We start from the raw sequence: 13,917 nt of genomic DNA, 5'->3' as shown, positions 1-13,917 counted from the left end.
CAGCCTGCAGCTCTGGCTTCCCACACGACAAAGGACAGGGACGCTGGGCCCACCCACTGTGCCCAGCCACCGCCAACCCACTCCCCAGTGGCTCCCGAAGCCCCAGTTGCTGAACCTCCGGCCTGCCACAGGGAGGGCTTGGGGGCAGATGGGACCCCGACAGGTGTCCTAGCTCTCCCGGGAACCACCCCACCCCCACCCCCCCGCACCAGCTCACAGCTGGCGTAGGCAGTGGCCCTGCCCATCCATACTGGCTCTCCAATCCCAGAGGGGCCAAGGCCCTTTGGACTCTGGCTATGGCCCTTGCCATAGCCAGCCCCAGGGGCCGAGACTCCGGGCCAGCTCTGCCCTGCACGCCTCCTGCACCTGGCTGTGTATGCCCCTGGTCCGTGGAGCCTGAGCCTCACTGCCCTGCTCCCCTTTCAAGGGTCAGATGTTGTCTCCTCAAAGGCCCCAACAGGGCTGGCTCCTGCCGCAAGACCCACTGGGTTTGCTCCCAGCGCCCAGCGCAGAAGGTGGCAGAACGTGGCACCCAGATGGGCTTGCACCCGTGTCCCAGCTGGCCCTTGCAGGATGAGGTCCCAGCTGTGTCCTTGCCTGCGTTTCCTCCACCCAGACACATCCAGGCTCCACCAGAGCCCCCGCCAGTGTGAGCCAACAGTCCTCTCAGCCCCAAACCAGGCCCACAGGAGGTCCCTCTGCCTGCCTTCAGCCTGGCCAATGAGCAGCTGCCCCTCCAGAGAGAAGAGAGGAGGCGTCACACCCTCCGCGGGGACTGCAGGTCCACAGGGCAACCTGGCACGTCTGCACCCAACATGGAAGAAAGTAGAGGGGGTTGCTGGAACAACCTGCTCCTGCAGCAGCCCTGGCGGGTACCTCAGACTCTCTGGGGAGGGCCGAGTGCCTTCCTGCTCCCATTTCCCTCACTCCCCTGGCTGAGGGCGGCTCTCAGGCCATCCCCACCCACGGCCTGGCCACCTCACTGGGGACATTAGGGCAGCTCTGGGCAGCCCACAGGCGCAGTGGCTGGCATGTCCACCAGGAATTCTTGGTCCAGGAATGTGTTTCTGCGGTGCTCATGTGGGAGCTCACACTCCCCGCTGCTAAATGCGTTTGTTCTTTGTTTTTTCCTTTCCATGAAATCTGGATATGAGCGGCTCTGAGGATCTGTGGCCTCAGGCCCCTCCTCGCATCCCTGAACTCTTTCCCTCCAGTGAGGAAGAGCAGAGGTAGCCAAGGCCCAGCCTCGACACTCCACACTGAGGTTCCTGCGGGCAGAGGACCTCAGACATCGAGCGTGGGGAGACTCCGTCCACCTGCCGATGCGTTCTGGAAATGCCAGCAGGCCGGCCTGCATGTGGGGTCGGTTGGCCCGAAGCCAGCAGTTCTCGGGGGGAAGCGGGGAGTGCTGCTGCTGCCCAGTGACCCCACACATCCGTACTTACAGTACCCACACCTGGTCCCGCCTTCAAAGATGAATCCGCTTGGCACGGCCCCGTAGCGCCGGAGGTCGGACAGCTTCCACTGCCCCGTGACAGCCGGGGGGATGTCCCTGGCCAAGACGAGGACGTCATTGCAGAGGTGCAGGGTAGCTGGGCCGCTCTCCAACTTGGTGCCTGGAGCCACTGTCACATGGAACCTGTGCACTGCGGGCAGGCAGGGCGAGAGGACATCACAGGCGGGTGGCGCAAGAGGGCATCATGAGAGGAGGCAACAGGGGCCACTGTGGACAGGTGGAGTGAGAGGGCATCTCGGGAGGAGGCAGCATGGGCAGGGGCCAGGCTAGGGCAGGTGGGGGCAGCCGCCCAGGTGTCAGCCGGGGAGGCAGCAACGGCAGGATGAGCAAATGGCACTCCTCACAGCCACGAGGGGGACTGGGGGCTGCACTTCTCTCCTCGCCATCCTCCCAGGAACTATCTTTGTTCAGGAGCAAGCAAGTCCCAGAGGGGCCTGACCTCAGACCTCCACCTCCCTCTCCCCTCCCACCACGGAGGTGCTGGGGAGGACAGGGCAGCTGAGTGCCCTGGCTGGGCTCCCGCCCCCAGCACCTCCTCTCCAGGAAGTCTCTCTCCACAGCTGCGTGGCTCCATCACGGAAGGGGAAACCGAGGCTCAGGGACCCCCCAGCCTCCAGTTCGGGTGTAGATAGTCTGGAGTCTGCATCAAAGCCCCAGCCTGGCCACGGGAACCTCAGGGCACCACCGGCCCTCTCTCCATCCAGGTGGCCATTCACCCGAACCCTGAGCACCCCCATGGTCCTGTCCACTGGCTCTGCCCAGGCCCCTGCCCCTGCAAGCCTCAGAGAGGACAGTGGTCCTGAGTGCTGTCCCTGCCTCCCCTCTCTTCCCAGGCCAGCACGCCAGGCAGACAGCAGCCTCCCCACCAGGGGCCCCACCTGCTCCATCTCCAACCCCCGGAGCCATAGGGACCCCTGTTCACATCCCACCTCCCCCTTCTCTGCCTCCTCCACCTGCTCCAAGCTGTGGCCTCAGGTGCATCCTTGTCAGGCCACGTTCTATCAAGATGAAGCTGCCCGGGCGGTGCCCAGCAGCCTCTGTGCGATGGTCCTGCCCCAGCGGATGAAGGAAGCAGACCCATGCCGCTGAGCCAGGCTGGAGGGAACCCCCAACGGGAGAACTTTCTGGAAAGATGCAGTTCTTCCCTCCTAATGTCTCCTTCCCCTGCACCCTCCTGCAGAGCCGACCACACCTCCTCCAACTAAGCCCCCAGCTTCTCTCCCCCTCAATGGAGCAGGAGGGGCTGCTGCCTTGGGGCCAAGACTGGGGGAGCAGGACACTCACCTCCAAGGCCAAAGAACTCAGCCATCAAGGGCCAGGATATTTTAATCAATATTTTAAAAAGTAAAGTTATGCAGAGTCCATGCTGATCAAAATAGCAAGTTTTTTTGTGTTTTTTTGAGACAGGGTCTCACTCTGTCGCCCAGGCTGAAGGGCAGTGGCACAACTTCAGGTCACCGCAACCTCCACCTCCTGGCTCTTTTTTCTTTGAGATGGAGTCTTACTCTTGTTGCCCAGGCTGGAGTGCAATGGCGTGATCTCAGCTCATTGCAAACTCCGCCTCCCAGGTGCAAGCGATTCTCCTGTCTCAGCCTCCTGAGTAGCTGGGATTACATGTGCCCACCACCACACCAGGCTAATTTTTCTATTTTTAGTAGAGACGGGGTTTCACTATGTTGGCCAGGCTGGGCTCGAACTCCTGACCTCAGGTGATCTGCCCGCCTTGGCCTCCCAAAGCGCAAGGTTTACAGGCATGAGCCACTGCACCTGGCCATCATTTCTGTATTTTTAGTAGAGACAAGGTTTTGCCACGTTGCCCAGGGTGGTCTGGTCTCTATCTCCTGGGCTCAAGTGATCCGCCCACCTCAGCCTCCCAAAGTGCTGGAATTACAGGTATGAGCCACCGCGCCTGGCCTAAAATAGCAAGTTTTTAAAGCGAGGACAGCTGAGGCTCCTGGGATTATTGGGTGGGTGCCAGTATAGGACCAGGACTCGACACGGTGGACATTTTACTGTTTTGCTCATTACAGGTTTTTTGGCACTGATTTTGGTTTCTTAGGAGATGCAGGATTATGCTTGCTCTGCCGCTAAGTGCCCAGGGCCCCATCCCCACCCACCTCTGCTCACAGCCCCAGGGCAGCTCAGCCCCTAGAGGCCCCCAGGCACCCATTTGAAGCCCCTGCAGGGCTGGGACTGAGGATCCACCTCTTCCAGGGCCAGTTCCGCAGGACAGCACTCCCTTCCCCTCCCTCTATTCCCTCCCCTCCCTCCCATCCTGTGTGGGGAAGCTGGGGTGGGACTGCCCAGCCTGGGGCTCTCCTTCCTACCCAGGCGCTGGGCTCCACTGTCCAGTGTAGGAAGCAAAGGACAGGGCTTTGGGAGGCCACGTCCCTCCAAAGGCCACCAGCTTGGGTTAAAGGCTCCAGTTGTAACTAACGGTCAGGCTAGGGAGCTCTAAGGACACCATAGCGCAGCAGACTCCCCCTCCCAAACCCTCATGGGCACCCCCAGGCTGGAGCTCAGTCCACCCTAAGGCACCCATGAATGTCCCTTCTTCCTGCATCGTTCCCTGAAGCCGCCCCCGCCTCTACAGCCCACGTTGGTGAGGGGCCCCGGCACACCTGAGCAGGGAGCCCCCACCCGGCCCCGGCCCCCGTCACTCACCCTCGCCGAGCGCATAGCGGATCCGGGCATCCCACGCACACATGGCCTCGTGGCTGTCGAAGCCCAGCATGATGGCCTGGGACAGGCAGACAATGGCCAGCGTGTGGGCCAGGCCCTCGTAGGGCAGGCCGGGCTCCAGCCCGCAGATGTCCTCTAGCGTCAGGCTGCTGCGCTCCCGCAGGCCCTTGGTGCGCTCCGACTTGTCCTTGTAGACCAGCATCAGCAGGCAGTCTGCAAGGAGCGCGGCCGTCAGGGATGCCAGCCAGCACTGCCTGCCCGCGCCCTTGGCGTCCCCAGGGAGGCCGTGACAGTGCAGAGACCCGGGCTGGGGTCATGACCTCAAGCCAGCCACTCAGCCATGCCAAGGCTTCGACTCCTGGCATACAAAATGGGGCAATCCCATCCCCTTGCAAGACCCACAGGCCGCAAGAGCAGAAACGAACTCAGAATATTCATGTCTGTGCCCGGCCCCCCGCGCTGGCTCCCATGACTGGGCTCTGGACCTTCACCAGCAGATTCGCCCTGTCCGAGGCCCTGGAGCCCTCTGGGCCACACTGAGGGCTGCAGGATCTGTGGTCAGGGGCTTGGGGGCCCAGCGTGGGGCCTGCCCGGTGGCTGTGGCCTCCTGCCCTGGTTCTGCCAGCCTGCTCCCTGCCGCCTCGAGACCCACCGCCCCTCCTGGTTCCTTTAGTTCCCAGGGTGTGGCTGAGCTTCAGCCCCAGGGAGTGGGGGAGGTCAATGAGTCTTGGGTCCCACCCCCATCCACCCGGCCACTGGCCAGCGCAGCAGGCCCTGGTCTCTTCCTCAGCTGCTGGGGACCTGCCTGTGTTCTGCCTCCCGGACCCTCCAGGGCAACTTGGGTCCCCATCCCCACCCCCACCTTCCCATTTTCCAACGTCACTATCACTATCACAACCGGCGGGTGCCGTCCACTCCACCAGGCGCAGCTCAAACCCAGCACAGCACAGTCCCTGTGTGGCCTTGGGCGAACCACCTGGCCCGGGGACACTCCTGTGAATGGCGGGGGCAGCAGGTCTGCCCGAGAGAGCAGAAGACGGCGCAGGAACACTCCCGGCCCTCCCGGCACGGCTCCAGGCTTGACGACCAGGCCTCCTCCCACCTCGGACCCGGCAGCTGGGCTCCAGGATACCTGGCTTCGGCAAGGGTGTAGGTTTTGGGACCTCATGCAAACACCCCAAATCCCTGTGAGCATGTAGGAAGGGATGGGGGAGAATGTCCCCGAAGAGGATTGCAGAATGACGTGTCATCTGAAGCTCTGAAAAGCAGGTGCTCACTCTTCACACAGGCCCCGCAAAGCCACGTGAGAATCAAAATCCCAAATGAATTTGACTCAGACACTCATTTTTGCAATGGAGTCCAGAGCAGACATGGTGCTCAGCCTCCCTCCCCAGCCGTGCCCACCTCCCCAGGCCACATGGCCACAGCCCGCAGAGCCAGGGGGCCTTGTGACCACAGGGGCCAGCGGTCAGCAAGCTTCCTCTGCAAGGGGCCAGAGGGCAAGCATGCAGCTTTCAGGGCCACACGGGCTCTGCGGCCACTACTCAGCACCGCCACCCTTGCTGCGTGAAAGCAGCCTCAGACCGTGTGTAGACCCATGGGCGCAGCGGCACGCCAGGAAACTTGATTCACAAAAGCAAGGCGCGGTGTGGGCACGGCGACAGGGCGTTCACTTCCCATTGGAGGATCTGTCCACAGTGTCTGAAACGTTTACAGCTAGAAAAAAGCTAGGCATTCCCAATTTGAGAAAGAAGCCCCCTCATTCCCACACCTACAGAACTCCGCCTGCCCAGCTGAGGCTTTCCAGACAATCTCCTGGCCCCCTCTGGAAACTCCAAGGCAGGAAGCAGGACGCCCGGCCCCGAGAGAGAAATCAAACACAGCGGCGTAATCGAAATTCACCATAACAGCAATGTCCCCCAAATGCATCACCAGAGCACCCAAGAAATGACGGTGTGTGGGAACAGCATGAACACGGGGGTGGCTCCGCGCAGGACAGGGGCCCCAGGGCCGCTTGAGCCAGAGGACAGCCCGCAGCCTCCACCCTCTGCAGTTGAAGTGTGTTGTGAGATCGCTGCAGGGGCCCGGGCCACCTCTGCCTCGGGGGACCCTAAAAAGCTCAGCCACACCCATGTGGAGAGTGGCAGAAACTTCCACTGAGAATAATCACACACCACACAGACCACCCCTTCACTCCCCTCCCCTAAGGGGCAAGCCCCCTGGGAATCCCTGCTCTGACCTCCCAGCTGCATGGCCTTGGGCTCTTGGCCTCAGTTTCCTCATCTGTGACCTGGGGACAGTGGCACCCCCTCCTGCAGCAATGCCGTAAGGACCATCTGCAGGAAGGTGTGGAGGCCCTGCGTGCAGTAAGCACTCAATACATGCTTGCATATTCAGCTACACATCTGTCTGCATTACCAGCTGTAAGGCCAGGCTGGCTTCCCTGCAATCTGGCTGCCCATGCACAGAGGGACCAGGTGACCCGTGGCTCACCCTCAGTGCTCAGCAAGAGGCACACACTGGCCAACCATCCACCACCTTCCACCTCAAGAGCCTCAGCTTCCTCGGAGCCTTGGTGGGCTGATCGCCCAGAAGCCAGGCAGGGACCTTTCCTCACCTGTGACTGCTCTGTGGTGGTGGAACCTCGGCCACACCCTGGCAGACAGCTCCGGCACCTGTTGACAACCAGCTCCTCCTCTGTTCAACAAGTTACATTCCCAATAATACAGTCAGGACTGGGGTCAGGAGCTTGCCTGTAAAGAGCCCGACATCACCCTTTTGGCTTGATTGAGCTTAAAGTCTCCTTTACAATACTTAGCTGGAAAGCAGCCACAGATGACACGTGTGGGAATGGCTGCGAGCCAATAAAACTTTATTTATAAAAACAGGTTCCGGCAGGATTTGGCCCAGAGACCACAGTGAGCCGATTCCTGGCCGAGAGTTGAATTTGCCACGACGGCTTCTCACACCTTCCACAAGCCAGCCGGCCCCACCCTAGATGTCTACCTCTGCAAGGCTGGTGGTGGGGCGCATGCTGAACCCACGCTTGACCCTCTGACCTTTTTCTGATTCACAGACGCCACCCCTCAGCCTGATTTTTCTGGACTCTGTCTACAACTGCAGACTCACACCCTGCACCTTGGGAACGCCTGAGAATCCAGGAGTGCTTACGTGCAGGGGCTGAGTGTGGCCCCCAGGAAGACGTGTCCACTCCCGACCCCAGAACCTGTATGTTCTTATTTGGGAACAGGGTTTCTGCGTATGTAATCGAGTTCAGGATCCTGGATTATCTGAGCACAGCAGCAAGTGTCCTTGTAAGGGGCAGAACAGGAGGCGCAGACACAGGGAAGGTCACCTGAATGGGGACAGAGGCAGGGACTGGAGTGCTGCAGCCACAGCCAAGGGACACCTGTGTCCAGCAGGAGCTGGGAGAGGCAGGAAGGAGCCCCTCTGGGAAGCTTGGAGGGAGCATGGCCCTACAGCCCCCTCAACTGCAGAGCTCTGACTCCCAGGACTGAGAGGGCGAATTCTCGTAGTTTGAAGGCCCAGCTGTGGTGCTTTATTCTGTCGGCCACAGGAAACTGACGACCACCCAAACCACCGATTTCATTTTCAAACATGAACAGAAGCGGAGAGGTCAGAGCTGGGGGCCCACTCGCCCCTCCTGCCTGGCGGAAGCTTCTCCGGCAGCTGACGCCCACCCCCTCATGCTCAGGCTGCCCTCTCCCCATCACAGACAATAAATCGATCCTGTTTTTAAAGCGCATCTCTTGGGGAGTGCCAGGGGGCAAAGCGCTGCAGGAACTGGCACCAGCTCCAGGCCCAGGGCTGAGACCAAGCCGGGTAAAGGCCTGGACACCAGAGCCCCAGGACTCAGCGGCTCTCCCTGGGACACAGCCGGTGAGACGTGGGGCTGAGGTACTCAGGAGCGGATGGCCACCGGCCAGCTCCCCAGGGAGCAGGTCCAGAGGGCCCCAGCCACACCCTCCCAGGAGGCCTGGGCACTTGGGGGTCTCTCAGCCGGCGGCTGAGGAGCCACCATCAGCCCTGCCCACCCACCTTCTGGCTGCTCCTCACCCTTGGGCATTGGCTGCAACCTGGCCAGGGAAGGCTTTTGCAGGACTTGGAGGGTCCCCGGGGCTCTGGTGGGCGGCACTGGGTTGGGTGGAGGGCACCGGGTCATGAGGGTGAAAGGAGACAAACGATGAAGAGGCACCAGGAGAGGCCAACCAAGGCACGGAGACCAATGTGGAGCAAGCAGGCACACACGCACACACACACACACTCATACATGCACAGACATGCACACACTCATACATGCACATTCATACACACAGGCACACACACAAGCACACACACTCATACATGCACAGACATGCACACACTCATACATGCACATTCATACACACAGGCACACACACAAGCACACACACTCATACATGCACACATACAGGCACACACACACTCATACACACACACACATGCACGCACACACAGACGCACACACACTCATACACGGACACACACAGGCACACACGCACACTCACGGAACACACACTCATACACGCACACAGACACACACACACACACACACGGGCTCACATACACAGGCACACACATGCACTCACACACAGGCACATGCACACTCATACATGCACACTCACAGTCATGCACACGCCCATACATGCACACTCACACACAAGCACACATTCAAACATGAACACTCACACAGGCACATTCACACTCATACACTCACACAGTCACACACACACACACACAGGCACACATACATCTCATACATGCCACAGGCACACGCATACATGCACACACAGGCACACACTTGTACACGTACATTCACACACAGGCACACACACTGATGCATACCCAGACACCGGCACACACTTGCATGCACAGACACATGCACACAGGCATTTGAGCTCACACACACACACTTGCACACAGGTATTCGTATGCATGTGCACACTTGCACATGCACACTCCCACAGGTATTCACATGCATGCACACACACACATTCACATGCGCACACACACGTGGACACACACACACACCCCACACACACACATTCACATGCACACGCACGCACACACACACACACGTGGACACACCCACACACAGGTATTCACATGCACACACACTTGCGTGCACACACCCCCCCCACACATATTTACATGCACACGCACACACACTTGCACACACCCCCCCCACACACACACACACAGGTATTCACATGCACATGCACAGACTTGCATGCACGCACACACACACACAGGTAGTCACATGTACGTGCACACACACACTTGCACACACACACAGGAGTCACACGGAAGTGCACACACTTGCACACACAGGTAGTCACACGGAAGTGTACACACACTTGCACACACACAGGTAGTCACGGAAGTGCACACACACAGGTAGTCACACGGAAGTGCGCACACACTTGCACACACACCCCAACACACAGGTATTCACATGCATGCACACACACACGTGGACACAGACATGCACTTGCACTCATGCTTGTGTGCACACACACAGAAACGTGCACTCATGCACTCAGTGCTGGGGTCTGAATCTGAAATTCCGGTGTTGAAATCTTCACCCCCAAGGCAATGGGTTAGGTGGTGGGGCCTTTGGGAGGCGATGAGGTCAACAGGGTGGAGCCTCAAGAATGGGACCAGTGCCTGATGAGGGTACCCCAGGGCGCTTCCTCCCCCTACACCATATAAGGACAGAGAAAGCGCCACCTATGCAGCAGGACATGGTCCTCACGAGACACCCAGGACGCGGATCCTCACCAGACACCCAGGCTGCCTTGATCTTGGACCTCCAGCCCCCAGAACTGTGAGCAATGACTGACTGTTGTCTGAGCCGCCCAGGCTGTGGCATTCGCTAAGAGCCACCTGAGCTAAGACAGCCACACAAGCGCACACTCACACATTCACTCTTACATACCCAAATGCTCACACTTGCTCATACATGCACACACTCCCACGGTGTGTACAGGTGCACATGTACATCCTCACACACACGCACGTGCACACATGCTCCCCCGGCATTTACCTCCACAGCCACAGGGAAACGAGGAATCCAGGATGAGCCCTGGGACTTGGGTGGGGGAGGGATGCCTGGGGACCCTTCTGGGGTGGGGATGGGGTAGGGGGGTCTTTCCTGGACACGTGAGGCTGAGAAGCCCACCAGACACCGGGCGGCGATGCACACAGGCAGTTGGACGCGGGCGTCTGGAGATGTAAAAATAACCGTGGAGTCATGAGCACACGGAAGGCCTTACAGCCAGGGCGGAGAGCCGGGGAGGGTGGGAGGGGGATAAGCCGCAGGGAAGATGAAGCGAGCAGGTGTGGTGGCCCAGGGAAGGAGGGGGCGTGTGTGGGCCGGGGACGCAGTGGGGGAGTCCCCGCCCACACTGAACACGATGGGAGTCCGCAGAAGCGGCTGTGGGACAGCCCTTGGAGGTCACAGTGACCTTGAGGCTGTGCCCTTAGCAACGCAGGTGGTAGCCGCCTGAGGGGACCCTGCTGGGGGCGCAGCAGCCTGGAGCCGCCCCCAGAAGCTGGGCAGGAGCGAGGGGGGCGGCCATCGACCAGGCCGGCCTGCTGGTGCCTCCTCGGGCCAGGCCACAGCCAGGACACACGAGACCAAGATCCAGTGCCTAGCCCCGGACCCATTCACAATCTGGTAAGGGAAGAAAACGCATGAGGGTGCCCCTGCCCGGCACAGGTGTTGGAGGTGTGGTGCAGGTGGGGCCCCCAGACCATAGACATCACCAGGGGCAGCCCAGGATGAGGCTCTGGATGCCAGGGCCGGGCCCTCACGCCCACCTCTCCATCGCCCTCAAGAGCCCTGTGAGTGGACGAGGCGGGGAAGCAGCCGTCCCAGGTCACCGCTCCCACACGTGGAGCTGAGAGCTGAACCCCAGCTCTCTGATTCCCTGTCCTGACGCTGGGGCTGAGGGAAGGTCGCCCTGTTCTTGATGTTTCTATGGGGAGAGGATAACTGGCCACCACCCACGCCCAGTCTTCAGCCCCGAGCTGGGATGTCAGCCCCAGTCCCTTGGGGAAGGAGCCAGAGGCACAGGAAATCCACCACCAGGAGGCTCTGCTCAGGAAGGGCCGACCCAGTTTCCACCCCCAGCCCCTCGTTAGCAGAGGAGCTGTGGAGGGCAGGGCCCCAGCGCAGCACTAGCGGTGGGGCAGCTCCGGGGCTCACAGGGCACCTGCCAGGGGGCTCCCGGCTCCTGCGCTGTCTCTCCGTGGGGTCCCTCCTGCAGGCTGGGCTCAGTCCCACCAGGCTGCCTTTGAGGGCAATGCGGAAATGGGGACCTTGCCCTCCGGGAACTCAGCATTAGAACCGAGAGCAGGGATAGGGGAGACTAAGCAAGCACCCAGCCGTCAGCCCGGGGCAGGCGCGGAACTTCCAGCCAACTGTGGGGGGCAAGGTTTGGGCTGGTTGGGGGGAACTGGGCTCTGCCCAGGAGTCCATGTCTTGGGCCAGATCCCTTGGGTTTTTGTGCCTCAGCTTCCCCCCCATGGTGACTCCAAGACCCTGCCAGCTCCAGGACTCGGGCCCTCCCGGTGGCTTTTCTAAGCTGGATGAAGCCCCCAGGGGCAGCCCCTGTGGAAAGCGGGCCCCCTCAAGCATCTGGCCCGGGGCCACACCCTCCACAGGATGTCAAGAACACTTTCCTCACCACCCCCAGCCGCCGCACCAGCAGGGAGGAAGAGAGGGGCTGGGCCAGGCACCAGCATGCAGGGCCACCAGCAGTGAGTCCTGGGCCACAACTGGACACAGACCACCCTCCTCCCCCGGGGCCCTGCCCAGAGAGGGGACACAGACACGCATTCTGCAATCAGGACGCGGTGGAGACCTCGAGGAACGTGGTCCCACTGCAGTCCCCCACCGAGGCAGACAGCCCGATGTCCACTGGCCACGCCGGGCACTGCGGCTGAGCAGCCCTTTCATAAAAGGTGTTTCCCTTTCATTCGCTAACTTTTGCCATAAGAGAAAAGACGTGCTCATGATTGAGAAAAAAGCAAGGAGGAGAAAGGTGCCAGTGGAAAAGGTGCACATCTGGGCCCTTCCCAGAAGGAAATCACCGCTGGTAACAAAAAGAACCCTGCCTGTCTTACAAGGACGCAGACAGGACCCTTCCTCTCTCCCTCACACCAGGAGCGCAGGGTCTGTGCTGTCTGCTCCTCCAGGGCTGGGGCCTGCTCCCCCCACGCCGGGCCCATCCACAAGGGAGGTGTTCTCCAGCGCTGAGTGGGAAGGCAGCTGGGTGAAGGCAAAGGGGGCGGCATCCAGGGAGGCTTGTGAGGGGCCGGGGAAGAGGCATCAGGGCCTCTGAGCAGAGAGGAGGTGCCAGGCTGGCCTGGTCAACATGGGGAGGTGGGCGTGAGAACTCCGCTCTGTCCCGTCGCCTCATCTGACCGACCTCTGGGCAACCCCACAGGGTGTCAGTTTCAACCCTGGGCTGCTGGAGTGACCAACACAGAAAGCAGGTGTCCAACGCAACGGGTCCCAGGCCAGTGAGTCAGTGGGTGCTAGGGACACCTGGCCGCAAGGCTCGGAATGAACATCCACCCAGAGGGGGCAGGGCACCTTCCACTACCCCACATCACCTCCCATGCCAGCCCCACAAGGCTGCAGATCTCAACTGCGCGGGATATGGGGTAACCCAGCAGACGCTCGGGAACCACCACGCTCACCTACAGACTCACAGATTGTCCCACCTGGGGGACCCATTGCAAACTCCTGTCACTCCACTCAGGCACTCACCGGCCCGGGGAGCACACCCTCTTGAGGCTGGCAGGCCCTGCCTCCTGGGACTGTCTGATCCAGAAAGAAAAGCCCTCCAAGAGGGACAAAGACCTCTCCCCCGACACTCCTCTTGGGGGGCTGCTGTCCCAGGTGCCTTCCCGGGCTGCGGCCTCTCTGGAGGGTCTGCACCAGCTCCAGCCCAGCACCATCCACCAAGCATCACCTGCCCCACCACAGCCCCGGCCCAGCTACAGCTGACGAAAGTCTGTCATCCGCCCCAGCCTGGCAGGGCCTCTCACTCTGCCCAGACCCCACCCCTTCCTATACCAGGTCCCCTGCAGCCCTGGAGGACAAAGATGCCCTCCCAGGCTCTGTTGGTGCTCCCATAGCTCCAGGCAGGAGGTCTGGGCATGGAGGGCTGAGTGGAGAAGTGACCAGTGTGCAGCCCAGGTCCTGCAAGGGGAGGCAGACGAAGGCAGGAAGTGCCTTCCTCCAGGACCACCTGAGGCCCTGCAGAGGGGACGCAGGAGGGAGCCCTGCCCCACACCCTCCCTGGGAGCCACAGACACCCATCCTGGAGGGCGCTCTGGCAGCCCCCTGGCATACAGCCCCCCATGCGCACAGGCCGAGCATCCCACCCAGACCGGGGCCTGGCCGGCTCTGCCGCACCTGTCCTCTGGAGCAGCTGCAGGCCCGGCTCAGCCCTCCCTACAGGCCCAGCGCTGTAGGCGGCCTGGGCTGCCAGACCTGGGGGCTCCGTGCTGGCCCTCCCCAAGCTGGGGTGCTGGCTCAGGGTGGGGACTGCGGGGGACCCCTGCCTCCTCCCAGAGGACTGTTCCCCCAGCAATGTGGCAGTCACTCTGCCCTGCCCACCGCAGCCCAGCCTCTCCTCTGCCTGGGAGGGGCCCAGGGTCAGGGC

At 61.1% G+C, this 13,917-nt stretch overlaps 1 protein-coding gene across 3 annotated transcripts in view; it reads right to left on the bottom strand.

Annotated features, from left to right (window-relative positions):
- The window catches only part of DOK7 (docking protein 7), a 37,122-nt gene that overhangs the window by 22,639 nt on the left and 566 nt on the right, over positions 1 to 13,917 (bottom strand). The window contains exons 3-4 of one of the 3 annotated variants that reach the window (XM_009239758.4): positions 4,181 to 4,411; positions 1,446 to 1,646 (exon numbers count right to left, since the gene is read on the bottom strand). In XM_009239758.4, the coding sequence (XP_009238033.3) occupies positions 1,446 to 1,646; positions 4,181 to 4,411 (432 nt within the window). Of the gene's footprint in view, positions 1 to 1,445; positions 1,647 to 4,180; positions 4,412 to 13,917 lie in introns of those variants that run through there. The other 2 variants (XM_063723300.1, XM_054554975.2) reach the window with 2 other exon arrangements.

This window comes from Pongo abelii, chromosome 3, assembly GCF_028885655.2.
Source record: "Pongo abelii isolate AG06213 chromosome 3, NHGRI_mPonAbe1-v2.0_pri, whole genome shotgun sequence".
In the NCBI taxonomy this organism is placed as follows: Eukaryota; Metazoa; Chordata; class Mammalia; order Primates; family Hominidae; genus Pongo; species Pongo abelii.
Note: the sequence above shows the minus strand (reverse complement) of the source record. Positions and strands in the feature narration are given on the sequence as shown.